General features: G+C 37.3%; 1 protein-coding gene across 10 annotated transcripts in view; it reads right to left on the minus strand.

Annotated features, from left to right (window-relative positions):
* NEK1 (NIMA related kinase 1) overlaps window positions 1–14357 on the minus strand; it is a 212095-nt gene that overhangs the window by 186978 nt on the left and 10760 nt on the right. For 9 of the 10 annotated variants that reach the window (XM_081795594.1, XM_081795587.1, XM_081795592.1 and 6 more), the window contains exons 3-4: window positions 14207–14355; window positions 13680–13776 (exon numbers count right to left, since the gene is read on the minus strand). In XM_081795594.1, coding sequence (XP_081651720.1) covers window positions 13680–13776; window positions 14207–14323 — 214 coding nt within the window. In that variant the 5' untranslated portion in view covers window positions 14324–14355. Of the gene's footprint in view, window positions 1–13679; window positions 13777–14206; window positions 14356–14357 lie in introns of those variants that run through there. The other variant, XM_081795593.1, reaches the window with a different exon arrangement.

Below are 14357 nucleotides of genomic sequence, written 5' to 3' on the forward strand. Positions count from 1 at the left end.
GCAGACAGCCAGTCCAACTGCACCCCAGCAGTGGGCTGGGAGCAGACACCTGGTCTGACTATAGGCCCTGCCCACCAATGAAAGCTTCTCAGGAGAAAACAAAGGGACAGCGCCTTGCATTTTGGTGTTACTGCATTGCTAGTAACAGCCTGGTCTGACTCAACCCAAGCCCAAGACAGCCCCAGACCAGCCCACCAACAACACAGAGTCCAAACTCTGCCTACGAGAGGCAAAGCGAGCCACTGCAGACAACTGAATTAAAGGTAAATGCCACTCAGCCACAATAGCAGAGCATACATATCACACATAGGAGACACCCCTGAAGTGCCATGTTCTGGAGAACAGGGGACATTGAATTACAGGGCACTATAAGACCTCTTTTTCATAAAGCCACTACTTTCAAGAGCCAAAAATGCAGCTGACTTTCCTAAAAAAGAAATAGACACAGAATTAGAACATATGAGGAGACAGAGGAATATGTCTCAAATGAAAGAACAGGATGAAAATCATAGCAAGAGAACTAAGAGGCATGGAAATAAGTAATATACCTAACAGAGAATTTAAAGTAATGATCATAAGGATGGGGGCGCCTGGGTGGCTCAATTGGTTGAGCATCTGACTCTTGATTTCAGATCAGGTCATGATCCCAGGGTTGTAGGATCGAGCCCTGCATCGGGCTCCACACAGAGCGTACAGCGTGCTTAAGATTCTCTCTCTCTCAATGCCCCTCTCCCCAACTTGCACATGCATGCTCTCTAAAATATAAATTAACAAGTAAATAATAACCATAAGGATATTATTCACTGGACTTGAGAAAACAGTGGACCTCAGTGAGACTCCTAACATCGAGATAAAAAACATAAAAAAAGAATGAATCAGAGATTAAGGACTCTATAACTGAAATAAAAAATGTACTCAATGTTATAAATAGTAGACTAAAGGAAGCAGAGGAATGGATCAGCAACCAGGACAGAGGAATGGAAAGCAATCAAGCCGAAGGGGAGAGAGGAAAAATAATAAAAAATTGACTTCAGGGCACCTGGGTGGCTCAGCTGGTTAAGCATCCAACTTCAGCTCAGGTAATGATCTCATGGCTTGTGGGTTCAATGCCATGGTCAGGTTCTGTGACAACAGCTCAGACCTGAAGCCCAGTTCAGATTCTTAACTCTGTCTCCCTCTGCCCCTCCCCCTGCTCACACTCCCCCTCAAAAATAAATAAACATAAAAAAAAATTTTTTTAAATAGACTTGGGAACTCAGTGACACCATCAAGGATAATTAATAATTCACATCATAGTGATCCCAGAAGAGAGAGAAAAGGAGTCAGAAAATGTATTTGAAGATAAAATAGCTGCAAACTTCCCTAATCTGGGAAAGGAAACAGAAATCCACATCCAGGAGACACAGCCCCCAACAAAATCAATGTAAGAAGGTCCACACCAAGGGGTGCCTGGGTGGCTCAGTCAGTTAAGCATCTGACTTCAGCTCAGGTCATGATCTCGCAGTTTGTGAGTTCGAGCTCCACGTCAGGCTCTGTGCTGACAGCTCGGAGCCTGGAGCCTGGAGCCTGCTTTGGATTCTGTTTCCCCCTCTTCCTGCCCTTCTCTTGCTGATGCTTGCGCTCTCTCCCTCTCTCTCAAAAATAAATAAACATTAAAAAAAAAGGTCCACACCAAGACAGATAGTAATTAAAATGGCAAAAAGTAGTGATAAGAAGAGAATTTTAAAAACAGTAAGAGAAGATACTTAAGTACATAAGAAACCTCATAAGGCTATCAGTGCATTTTTTCAACAGAAACTTTACAGGCCAAAGGGAGTGGCATAATATATTCAAAGTGCTGAAAGAAAAATACCCGCAGCCAAGAATACTCCATGCAGTAAGGCTATCATCAGAATAGAAGGACAGGTGAAGAGCTTCTGAGACAAACAAAAATTAAAGAAAGTCTTAACCACTAAACCAGCTCTACAAAAAATGTTAGAAGGGACTCTTTGAGTAGAAAGAAAAGACCTTAACTGTGAGTAAGAAAAATGGGACACAAAAAAGCAGCAAAATAAGTATATGTGTGAAAATCAGTGAAAGGTTTCACAGAATGAAAGGATGTAAAATATGACACCATATACCTAAAACGTGGGGGAGAGGGAGAGTAAAGAATGTGTTCAAACTGAAGCAACCATCAAGTTAATATAGACTGCTATATGAACAGGATTTTATATACAAACATAATAGTAACCACAAATCAAAACCCAGTAGCAGATAAGCAAAATATAAAGAGAAAGGAATCCAAGTATATTACTAAGAAAGCCAACAAACCATGAGAGAAGAGAGCAAAAGAAGCAAGAAACACAGAAGAACTACAAAAACTATCATAAAACAAGTAACAAGATGGCAATAATTATATACCTATCAATAATTATTCTGATTGTAAATGGGCTAAACACTCCAATCAAAAGACACAGAGTCATGGAATGGATAAAAAAGTAAGAACCATCTATATGGTGTCTACCAGAGACTCATTTAAGACCTAAATGCACAAGCAGATTGAAAGCGAAAGGATGGAAAGCATTTATCATGCAAATGGAACTGAACAGAAAGCTGGGGTAGCAATATTTCTAATCAGACAAACTACATTTTTAAAACAAAGAGTATAACAAGAGACAAAGGACACTACATAATCATAAAGGAAATAATCCAACAAGAAAATATAACAATTGTAAATATTTATGCACTCAACATGAAAGCAACCAAATACAAAAGCAGCTATAAAATATAAAACATAAAGGAAGTAATCAATAGTAATATAAGAATAGTAGGGGACTTTAACACTGCACTTAAATCAATGGACAGATCATCCAAAGAGAAAATAAAAATGGAAACAGTGGCTTTGAATGACACACTGGACCAGATGGATCTAATAGATATATTCAAAATATCCCATCCAAACAGCAGAATACACGTTCAAGTGCACATAGAACACACTCCAGAAAAGATCACATATTAGGCCACAAAACATGTCTCAACAAATTCAGAAAAATCAAAATCATACGATTTATATATTCTGACTACAAACCTAAGAAACAAGAAATCAACCACAAAGAAAATATCTGGCAAGAACACAACTACATGGAGATTAAATAACAAGCTACTAAACAACGAATGGGTTAACCAAGAAATCAAAGAGGAAATCAAAAAATACACAAAGACAAATGAAATTTAGTACACAATGGTCCAATATCTTTGGGATGCAGCAAAACACTGCTCTAAGAGAGAAGTTCAAACCAATATAGACCTACATCAAAAAGCAAAAATAATCTCAAATAAGCAACCTCACCCTATACCCAAAGGAGCTAGAAAAAAAGGAACAAAACCTAAATACAGTAGAATGAAAGAAATAATAAAGATTAGAGCAGAAATAAATGAAATAGAAACTAAAAAAACAGAACAGACTAATGAAACCAGATGTTGGTATTTTGAAAGTACCAACAAAATTGATAAACCTTTAGCCAGATTCATCGAAAAGAGAGAGGGCTCAAGTAGGCAAAATCAGAAATGAAAGAAGAGAAATTAACAACCAACACCACAGAAATACAAAGGATTGTAAAAGAATATTATGAAAAATTACATGCCAACATATGGACAATCCAGAAGAAACAGAAAAATTCCTAAAACCATATAACCTCCCAAAACTGAATCAGGAAGAAACAGAAAGTTTGAACAGACCAATTACCAGTAATGAAATTGAATCAGCAATATAAAAAAAAAAAAAAAAAAAAACTCCCAACAAACAAAAGTCCAGGACCAGACAGCTTCACAGGTGAATTCTACCAAACATTTAAGGAAGAGGGAATACCTATGCTTCCAAACTATTCCAAAATAGAAGAGGAAGGAAAATCCAGATTCATTCTATGAGGCCAGCTGACACCAAAACCAGATAAAGACACTACAGAGGAACCTGCATGGCTCAACTGGTTGAGCTTAGGCCATGACCCCATGCTTTGGGGGTTCGAGCCCTGCATTGGGCTTTCTGACGTCAGGGTGAAGCCTGCTTCAGATCCTCTGCCTGCCCCCCGCCCCTCCGCACCTCCCCTGCTCACTCTCTCAAAAATAAACCTCTTTTAAAAAAAAGACACTACAAAAAGAGAAAACTACAGGCCACTATCTCTGATGAACAAAGATACAAAAGTCCTCAACAAATATTAGCAAACTGAATCTAACAATACACTGAAAAATTATTCACCATGATCAAGTGGAATTTATCCCTAGGATGCAAGAGTGGTTCAACATTTGCAAATCAAGTAATGTGATATATCAACAAAGGAAAGTATAAAAACCATACGATTATTTCAATAGGTGCAAAAAAAGCATTTCATAAAGTACATCATCAATTTATGATAAAAACCCTCAACAAAGCAGGTCTAGAGGGAATATACTGCAACGTAGTAAAGGCCATATATGAAAGACCCACAGCTAATATAATACTCAGTGGTGAAAAATAGAGCTTTTCCTCCAAGGTCAAGAAGAAGACAAGGATGTCTACTCTCACCACTTTTATTCAACATAGTACTGGAAGTCCTAGCCACAGCAATCACACAAAATAAAGGAATAAAAGGCATCCAAATTGGTAAGGAAAAAGTAAAACTCACTATTTGTAGATAGCAGGATCCTATACATAGAAAACCTAAAAGACCACCAAAAAACTACTAGAACTAATAAATGAATTCAAGAAGGTCATGGGATACAAAATCAATGTAGAGAAATCCATTGCATTTCTATACACTGATAATGAAATAGCAGAAAGAGAACTTAAGAAAACCATTCCACTTACAAATGCACCCAAAACAATAAAGTACCTAGGAATAAACTTAACCAAGAGGGTGAAAAACCTATACTCTGATAATTATAAAGCACTGATGAAAAAAACTTGAAGACACAAAAAAATGGAAAGATATTCCATGTTCACAGACTGGAAGAACAAAAATTGTTAAAATGTACATACTACCCAAAACAATCTACTGATTTAATGCAATCCCTATCAAAATACCAACAGCATTTTTCACAGAATTAGAACAATCCTAAAATTTTGTATGAAACCTCAAAACATGCCAAAGGGCAAAAGCAATCTTGAAAAAGAACAAAACTGGAAGTATCACAATCTCAGATTTCGAGATACTACAAAGATGTAGCAATCAAAACAGTATGGTACTGGCACAAAAACAGACACATACATTAGTAGAAAAGAAGAGAGGGGCGCCTGGGTGGCTCAGTCGGTTAAGCGTCCGACTTCAGCTCAGGTCATGATCTCACGGTCCGTGAGTTCGAGCCCCGCGTCGGGCTCTGGGCTGATGGCTCAGAGCCTGGAGCCTGCTTCCGGTTCTGTGTCTCCCTCTCTCTCTGCCCCTCCCCCATTCATGCTCTGTCTCTCTCTGTCTCATAAATAAATAAACGTTAAAAAAAATTAAAAAAAAAAAAAAAGAAAAGAAGAGAGAGCCCAGGAATAAATCCATCATTATACGGTCAATTTATCTTTGACAAAAGAGGCAAGAATATGCAATTGGCAAAAGTCTCTTCAACAAAAGATGATGGGAAAACTGGACAGCTACATGAAAATGAATAAAACTGAACCACTTTCTTACATCATACACAAAAATACACTCAAAATGGCTTAAGGAACTAAATGTGAGACCTGAAACCATAAAAACCTTACAAGAGAGCACAGACAGTAATTTCTCTGATACCAGCTGTAGCAACATATTTCCAGATCTGTGTCCTGATCCAAGGGAAACAAAAGCAAAAATTAATGACTGGGACTACATCAAAATTGTATTTAATGCTGCAATAAACATAGGGGTGCACAGCAAAGGAAACAATCAACAAAACTAAAAGGCAACCTTCAGAATGGGAGAGGATATTTGCAAATGACATATCTGATAAACATTATCCAAAATATATAAAGAACTTACATAACTCACCACCAAAAAAAACAAATAATCCAATTCAAATGGCAGAAGACATGAACAGGCCTTTCTTCAAAGAAGACATACAGATTGCCAACAGACACATGAAAAGATGCTCAACATCACTCATCATCAGAGAAATGAAAATCAAAACCACAATGAGATACCGCCTCACACCTGTCAGAATGGCTAGAATCAAAAACACAGGAACATCTGGGTGTCTCAGTCGGTTGAGCATCCGACTTCGGCTCAGGTCACAATCTCATGGCTCATGAGTTTGAGCCCCACATTGGGCTCTGTGCTGACTGCTCAGAGCCAGGAGCCTGCTTCAGATTCAGTGTCTCCTTCTCTCTCTGCCCCTCCTCTGCTCACGCTCTCTCTCTCCTTGAAAAATATTTAAAAAAATTTTTAAACACAATAAACAAGTGTTGGTGAGGATATAGAGAAAAGGGAACCCTCATGCACTGTTGGTGGGAATGAAAACTGGTACAGCCACTCAGGAAAACAGTATAGAAGTGCCTCAAAAAATTAAAATAGAACTACCATATGATTCAGTAAGTCCCCTACTGATTATTTACCCAAAAAATCAAAAACACTAATTTAAAAAGATGCATACACCCCTATGTTTATTGCAGCATTAAGTACAATAGGCCAAATTATGGAAGCAGCCCAAGTGTCCATCAATAGATGAATGGATAAAAAAGATGTGTGTATAAATAAATATATATATAGACACACACACATATATACACACATATACACATATACATACATCTATACACATATGTATGTATATCTGTATACACACATATACATATATATACATACACAAACATATATACATACACAAACATATAAACCTCTATATACACATACATACATAAATGTATATACATACACACACACACACACACATATTCCATGTGATGGAATATTACTTAGGCATAAAAAAGAATAAGATTTTTGGGACGCCTGGGTGGTTCAGTCAGTTAAGCATCCAACTCTTGATTTCAGCTCAGGTGTGATCTCAGGGTTCATGAGATCGAGCCCTGCATTGGGCTCTGCAATGGCAGCATGGAATCTGTTTGGGATTCTCTCTCTCCTTCTCTCTCTGCCCCTTCCCTACTTGCACACGTGAACTCTTTCTCTCAAAATAAATAAACTTAAAAAAAAAAAAACAATAAGACCTTGCAATTCGCAACAATGTGGATGGATCTAGAGAGTATAATGCTAGTGAAATAAGTCACAGAAAAACAAATACCATATTTTCACTCATATGTGAAATTTAAGAAACAAAACAAAGAAGGAAACAAACCAAAATACAGACTCTTAACTAGAGAACAAATTGATGGTTACCAGAAGGGAGGTGGGTGGGGTGATGGGTGAAACAGGTGAAGGGGAGCAAGAGTACATTTATCTTGATGAGCACTGAGTAATGTAGAGAATTGTTGAATCACTATACTGCACTCCTGAAACTAATATAACACTATATTAAACACTATATATACAGCAATTAAAATTAAAACTAAATAAATAAAAGAATCTGTATAACTCTTTATGAATGATATCAAATAAACATATAAGATACCACAATGTGAATAAAAAAACAAAATCCCCAAAAAATGTGCAATCCATTATTTGTAAAAAGATATGTATAGGATGTTAACATTTATATAGCATAAAAAAAGCAAAAAATCATGTACAGTATGCTATCACTTGTATATGCTTTATATTAATATTTCAAATATTTCTGAAATACAAGATAGTGGTAACAATGGTTAAACCCAGAGAAGTAAAACAGGTGGCTCAAAGATAGGAATAGAGGGCAAACTTTTTATTGTTACAGAACATGGGAATTTTGTGCCAGATGCATGTATCAAAAACCAAACTATCAAAAGAAAAAAAAAGGTGTAAATGTGTATGTATATATGTGTGTGAGAGACAGAGAAGGTTAAACAGGCCCTGAGAAAGGGATGGAGGAGAAGCGATTCTAAAATAAAATGTTTAGGGTGACCTGCGTGGCTCAGTCAGTTAAGCTTCTGACTTCGGCTCAGGTGGTGATCTCAGTTTGTGAGCTTGAGCCCTGCATCGGGCTCTGCACCGTCCAGAGCCTGCCTAGGATTCTCTCTCGCCCCCTCTCTGCCCCTCCTCCACTTTCCTTCTCTGTCTCTCTCTCTCTCTCCCCTCCACTTCAAATAAATAAATAAACTTAAAAGATACTTGCGAAGTAAAATGTTTAAGCTCTAGGACATAAACTGTAATATTTTCTGCTGCTTATAATACATCTATTGTTAATTTTGGGATAAATACTACTTAAAATGTAAGGTCAACAGAAAAGCCTTTTTTCGACAAGGGACGTACTGATCTGTTCTGTATTTCTTCAAACATTCAAACATCCAAGTGTCCACTATGTGCCAGGCACTTCGCACAAGATGCTAGGGATACAGAAATATAATTCCCACCATTATCGCCAATGGGCTCACACAACAATGGAGAAACATACTCTGAAACTCACAAAAACCACCAACACATAAAATGCTTGAAGTTGGGGCAAAAAGACTGTAAGACAAGTGACTAAGCCTCAATGCATGTTAGAAACTGACTAAGAGTTTAACAAAAACATAGTAATGAGGATATGAACCACAACCAACGAGCAAAGCATGCACTTAGCTGACTAACTCAATAGCTAAGTATAACCCTCTTCTCCTTCATTACTCCTCAACTGAGAAGCTGAAAAAAAAATCCCAGATTTTCTCATTTCGAGTATCCCCTACAGCCAGAGTGGTCACTGACCCAGTTTTGGCCAATAAGATGTAAGAGGAAATCTGAACAATGGCTTCTAAAAAAGCATTTGTTTACCTTACTAAATGAACAGATTTAAGAAGACCTGCTGGTAATGCCTCCTTCTTTCAGCCTTAGATGAAAACATCTGCCTAAATTCCAAGAGCCATCTTGGGGCAAGGTGAAAAGCATTAGGCTGAAAAACTTAGACTAAGAATGCAGAAGAGAAGAGCCTGAATCTTGGTAACACTCCTAAACTACCAGACATGCCCTGTTATAGGACTGCTTATGTTTGAGACTTCGTGTTAGGTGAGTTAATTAAATATCTTTTCCACTTAAGCCAATACTGGTTAGATTCTCTATTACCTGCAGCAAAAAGTAATCCAAATTTAGCCTCAAAGAAAAGCTTTTTTCAAGTAGACACAGAAGTTAGATTTTGGCAGCACCAATGAGGAACAAACTGAATGCTAACACCTATACCCAAGTATGATATTGAAAAGCTGCCATTAAAGATATAAAAATTACTTTCGAAACAGTAAGACATAAAACTTAAGAGGATAAAAATCACAGAATGTAGGAAAATAAAAATAACAAAATTAAAAGGTGATAGCTACAGACAAGCAAAAACACAGAGCAGTATATAAATACCTGAGTAAAATGTATAATCCAGATACCCAAATATACAGTAATACAAAATAATCCCGCACTTTCTCAATGATTAAAATTTTACTTTATAAATTTAGGGATGTAAAGTGTATACTTATGATATGTAGTATTATAATCCAGTTATATATTTATACGCCTGGAAATACTATTTTCTCCCCACTCACATGTCTTATAGAATAACTTTATCCAAACATTCCACATCTGTCTTCAATATAGGCGTCTTTTATTGATTCTTCTATAAGTTTTTCCAATACACATGGCCTTCATTTTTCCTTTTAAGTTAAATTGAAGACAGCACTTTTTTTAAAGTTTATTTATTTTGAGAGAAAGAGAGAGCAGGGGAGGGGCAGAGAGGGAGGGAGAGAGAGAATCTCAAGCAGGCTCCACATTCTCAGCACAGAATCTGACTCCGGGCTAGATCTCAAGAACCATGAGATCATAACCTGAGCCAAAATCAAAGGTCAGACGCTTAACTGACTGAGCCACGCAGGCACCCCAAAGACAGCAATTTTTAAAATCTGTTTATGTTGTCAATGCAATTTTTTCTGTGCCCTAAATTCCCATATGCATAATGTTGGGACTTAAAAAAAAAATCACACTGGTGGTCTTATTTGTATGATTGTCACAACAGAACCATACTGCCTTTTAAGTGACTTTATAAGATTTACTTACAATGGTATCTAACAATGACATCAATATTTCATTTCTTTGATGCCTCTTTTGTTTTTAACATTTTTTATTTATTTTTGAGACAGAGAGAGAGAGAGAGAGAGAGCGAGAGCGCAAGTGAGGGAGGGGCAGAGAGAGAGGGAGACACAGAATCCAAAGCAGACTCCAGGCTCTGAGCTGTCAGCACAGAGCCCGATGCAGGGCCCAAACCCACAAACTGAGATAACCTGAGCCAAAGTCGGACGCTTAACCGACTGAGACACCCAGGCGCCCCTAAAATTGACGGATTTTAAATGTTTGCATATATAAGTTATTTTTAATCATTTTAGAGAGCATTTGTATTTCAGAGCTTCTAAAAGCTCTTACTGAAACTACAGAGGTTCAAAGAACTACATGGATTACAATGAGATCATTCAGGTAAGGTAGAAATATATATGAATCACCAGATAAAACTGTATCATATAAATTATAGAATGAATTATAAGCCAAGGTTGGAAAGTGAGAGAGACACAGGAACTCTTACTTCCTTTAGTCTAACAATTCCACTCCTACAGAAATACTATGATAGTACACAGACACCTGTACAAGGATATTCAGTGCAACATTATCTGCAATAGTGAAAAACTAAAAACAACCTAAGTGTCCCTAACAGAAAACTAGCTAAATAAACTGTGATAGAACCATACAATGCACACAATGGGATATGCTGCAGTTGTTATAAGCAAGTTATAAAGAATGTGGTGCATCAATACATAATGACATGGAAAGAAATCCATGAGATATAAAGTGAAAAGAGCAAGATGCAGAAATAGATAATATCATCCCACTTGTTTTTAAATGTTAAAAACTGTATGTATATGTTTGTTCCAGAAACTACAATAAAGAAACACTGAATTCGTAACACTGACTATTTACCCCTAGGGGAACGGGAAAGAAGACGGAGTGAGAGGAACAGAGAATTTAGGCTCGTGCCAGCTGTACTTTTTGAATGTTTACCATGAGCATGTATTCCTTTAAAATTAAATAGCAGTATTAGGGATGCGTGGATGGCTCAGTCAGTAGAGCATCTGACTTCGGCTCAAGTCATGAATTCGCAGATGGTGAGTTCGAGCCCCACGTCAGGCTCTGTACTAACAGCTCAGAGCCTGGAGCCTGCCTCAGATCCTGTGTTTCCTTCTCTCTCTGTTGCTCCTTTGCTTGCTCTCTCTCTCTCAAAAATAAATAAAGATTAAAAAATAATAATAAATAAAATTAAATAGCATTAAAAGAAAACAACCTTATTTAAAGAATGTGCTACCTCTTGACTCATTCAGATGTTTCTATGTGAAGCATTCTATACAACTACAAAACACCTGCTAGAATATTTGTTGACATATATTCAAACATTGTATTTGAAATATTAAAATTTTGGTAATGAAAGAGAAATTAAACTAAAGGAGAAGCAAGGATAAAGATAAAGGAAATTCAGGGTCATGGGAAGGAGAAGATGGTTAACACTGTACGCTTTCACTTGTATAAACCCTCACTTCACTGCCATCATAAATAAATGAACTGAGTACCTTATGATATGTGTCAATTGATCCCTATCTTTTTAAGTATGTTCTCCTTTAGTACGTACCATGTTAATTTGGGAACAAGGATACTTTTGCTCTAATTCAGACTCTGAAACTGGTATGCGATTTGACCCTGAAACAAACATTTAAACTATCTACTACTTTCAATCTAAATTATTTTTCTGTTAAGAATCACTGTGCTGGCTGAAGTGCTGAATTGTGATTAGGGGAAACTGTGTTTCTGAAACACAATAAAGGCAAGGAAGGCTATTACTGGAACCCAATACATTTGTTAAGGTTCCTCTTTTCCTCTCTTGCCAAATAGCCATATTTAATGAAAAACTGCAAAAAATATAGGACTTTCAAACACTTAGATCCTGCAGTGATCATGGTTTGAGTTATTCCACTTGGCAAAACAGACCACACCCAGCCAAAATGCTGCAGAGGGCAAAGAAGGACAAGTAATTGGTTGAGGAAGGAGAAAAAAACTATGATTATAAATTTAGGACTCAAGCAACAGAAAATCAGGAGCTGAAGTAGCTTTGTTTGGTTTCTTTTTTTTTTCTTCTTTTTAACCCATTTCCTTAAATAAACAGTAGTGTTGTTAACTAAAAAACAAATACATACATATATACACAAATAATCTGTTTTATAATTTATAGGGATTTATGATAACAATGGGAAAGACTTCCAAAGGACTTCAACAAACCATCTTCACCTGCCTTTAGAGAAGCTTTGCTTTATCTTAGCTCCTGCACTACCAAATATATATTTCCAAAAACAGCATTATAGCTATGACATTTCAAGAACCTGAGAATACAGTCAACATACCTCAGTATCACAATAATGAGGTATACTAGAACACAAGTGATTAGGATACTTTCTAAAGACCACATTTTCTTAGTGGCAGTAGTGGTAGTGGTTAAAGGAAGCTTTGTTTAAAATGACATGTTACTGGGGCGCCTGGGTGGCTCAGTTGGTTAAGCGGCCAACTTCGGCTCAGGTCATGATTTCGCAGTCTGTGAGTTCGAGCCCCACGTCGGGCTCTGTGCTGACAGCTCAGAGCCTGGAGCCTGTTTCAGATTCTGTGTCTCCCTCTCTCTGACCCTCCCCCGTTCATGCTCTGTCTCTCTCTGTCTCAAAAATAAATAAACGTTAAAAAAAATTTTTTTTAATAAAAAATAAAATGACATGTTACTGTTTTTGCTTTGTCCAAATTCTTAAATTTAACCACATTGCTTCTTTTTAAGCAATCACAGTACCAGTGAGGCAATATAAAATTACACACAGACAATGTGGTGTTAGTGTTAGGTAGAAGAGACAGCAGCAGTGGAAGTAATGCCCTGAGACAGAGTCCCAAGTCCTTAAAGGAGAAAGACAAGGACAAGAGCTAGAGGCAAGGACAGTGACAGATAAGCCACACATTAAAAGCCCTGGGGCACAACAACCTCACCTTCAGGCTTCCAAGACCTTGGGGTGTTCTCCTCCTTTCCTCTACCACCTCTGCCCAGGGTAACCCCTAGAGTTATTACAATGCATTTGCATTGATGTACTGCCCTGCCCTGGAGAAGGGCTGCCTTGAGTTTCAGGTACAAATCCCAGTGGGGTCAAAAACTACCCCTCTCAATCCGTGGGAGGAGTTTCCTATTAAAGACCACCCCACTGTAAGTCACTGCGCCTCCCAAACCAGAGAGACCCAATAACATCCAATCCCAAAACAACCTATGGTAGATTCTACCAGCTCTCCCACCTGGTAGAGTGTACTTTTGCTTTAATAAACTGCTTTGTGCTTGTTACTTCCCTCCTGGCTGTCTTTATTCCAGCGAGTATCGCACGTGAATCTCCTTGTGGGGAATCCAAGGACCAAGACCTCCATTCACACAATGCAGACTCTCCCACTGGTAACATTAGTATTATCCTAGAATCAAGCTGATACTCATATACATATGTATGGAAGCAAAAATTATATGCTTTTCTTCCTGAAAATACGTTAGAAGGAAAATATCCAAAAGTTGTCACATGGCTTAGTTCTTTTGAACTCTTGCAAAATTTATCTGACCTTCAAATGATTCTCTATACTGGACAATATTTGGATGCTTCATGTTTGCCAACACTGCAACTTCTCTCCTTGACTCTTCCCTTTCTTTATTGGACATCTTAAATGGGAGAGAAAAAGAAAACATTAAATTAAACCATCAATAAACAATCTAAAAGTCCATCAGTAAGAGAGTGGTTAAAATATAACAGTACCAATAAAGCACAGTCCAAATAACAAAATAAAGACAGAAGTTAAAGAGAATGAGTTGAATCCACAAGTAAAAACATTTTAAGATGTTCAAACTAGATTAAGTTACACAACAGCAGGTGTTGTATTTTTTTAAACACTTAAACACATAAACACAAGCACACATCACAGAAAAAAATATGAAAGGATATACAGACTATTCTGAAATTAATGGTTCTCTTTGGGATTATGGCAGCCTTTCACTTTGGGTTATGCATTGTCATGTTTGTTTTTGTTCTCTAAGGGTGAGCCCTACTGAAACCAGACTATTAGTTGAATAACCAAAGAAAAAAGATACTTACTCTTGAGATGTTAATTTCCTTGATAACATATTGTCTGTCATCTTCTGTAGATTTAACAAGAATAGCTTTTCCAAATGAACCTTCTCCAATCTTCTGTAGTCTAATATACTTCTCCATGGTTCTTCTTCTAAGGCATCTTAACAGATATACT

This window comes from Panthera onca, chromosome B1, assembly GCF_046562875.1.
Source record: "Panthera onca isolate mPanOnc1 chromosome B1, mPanOnc1 haplotype 2, whole genome shotgun sequence".
Taxonomy (NCBI): domain Eukaryota; kingdom Metazoa; phylum Chordata; class Mammalia; order Carnivora; family Felidae; genus Panthera; species Panthera onca.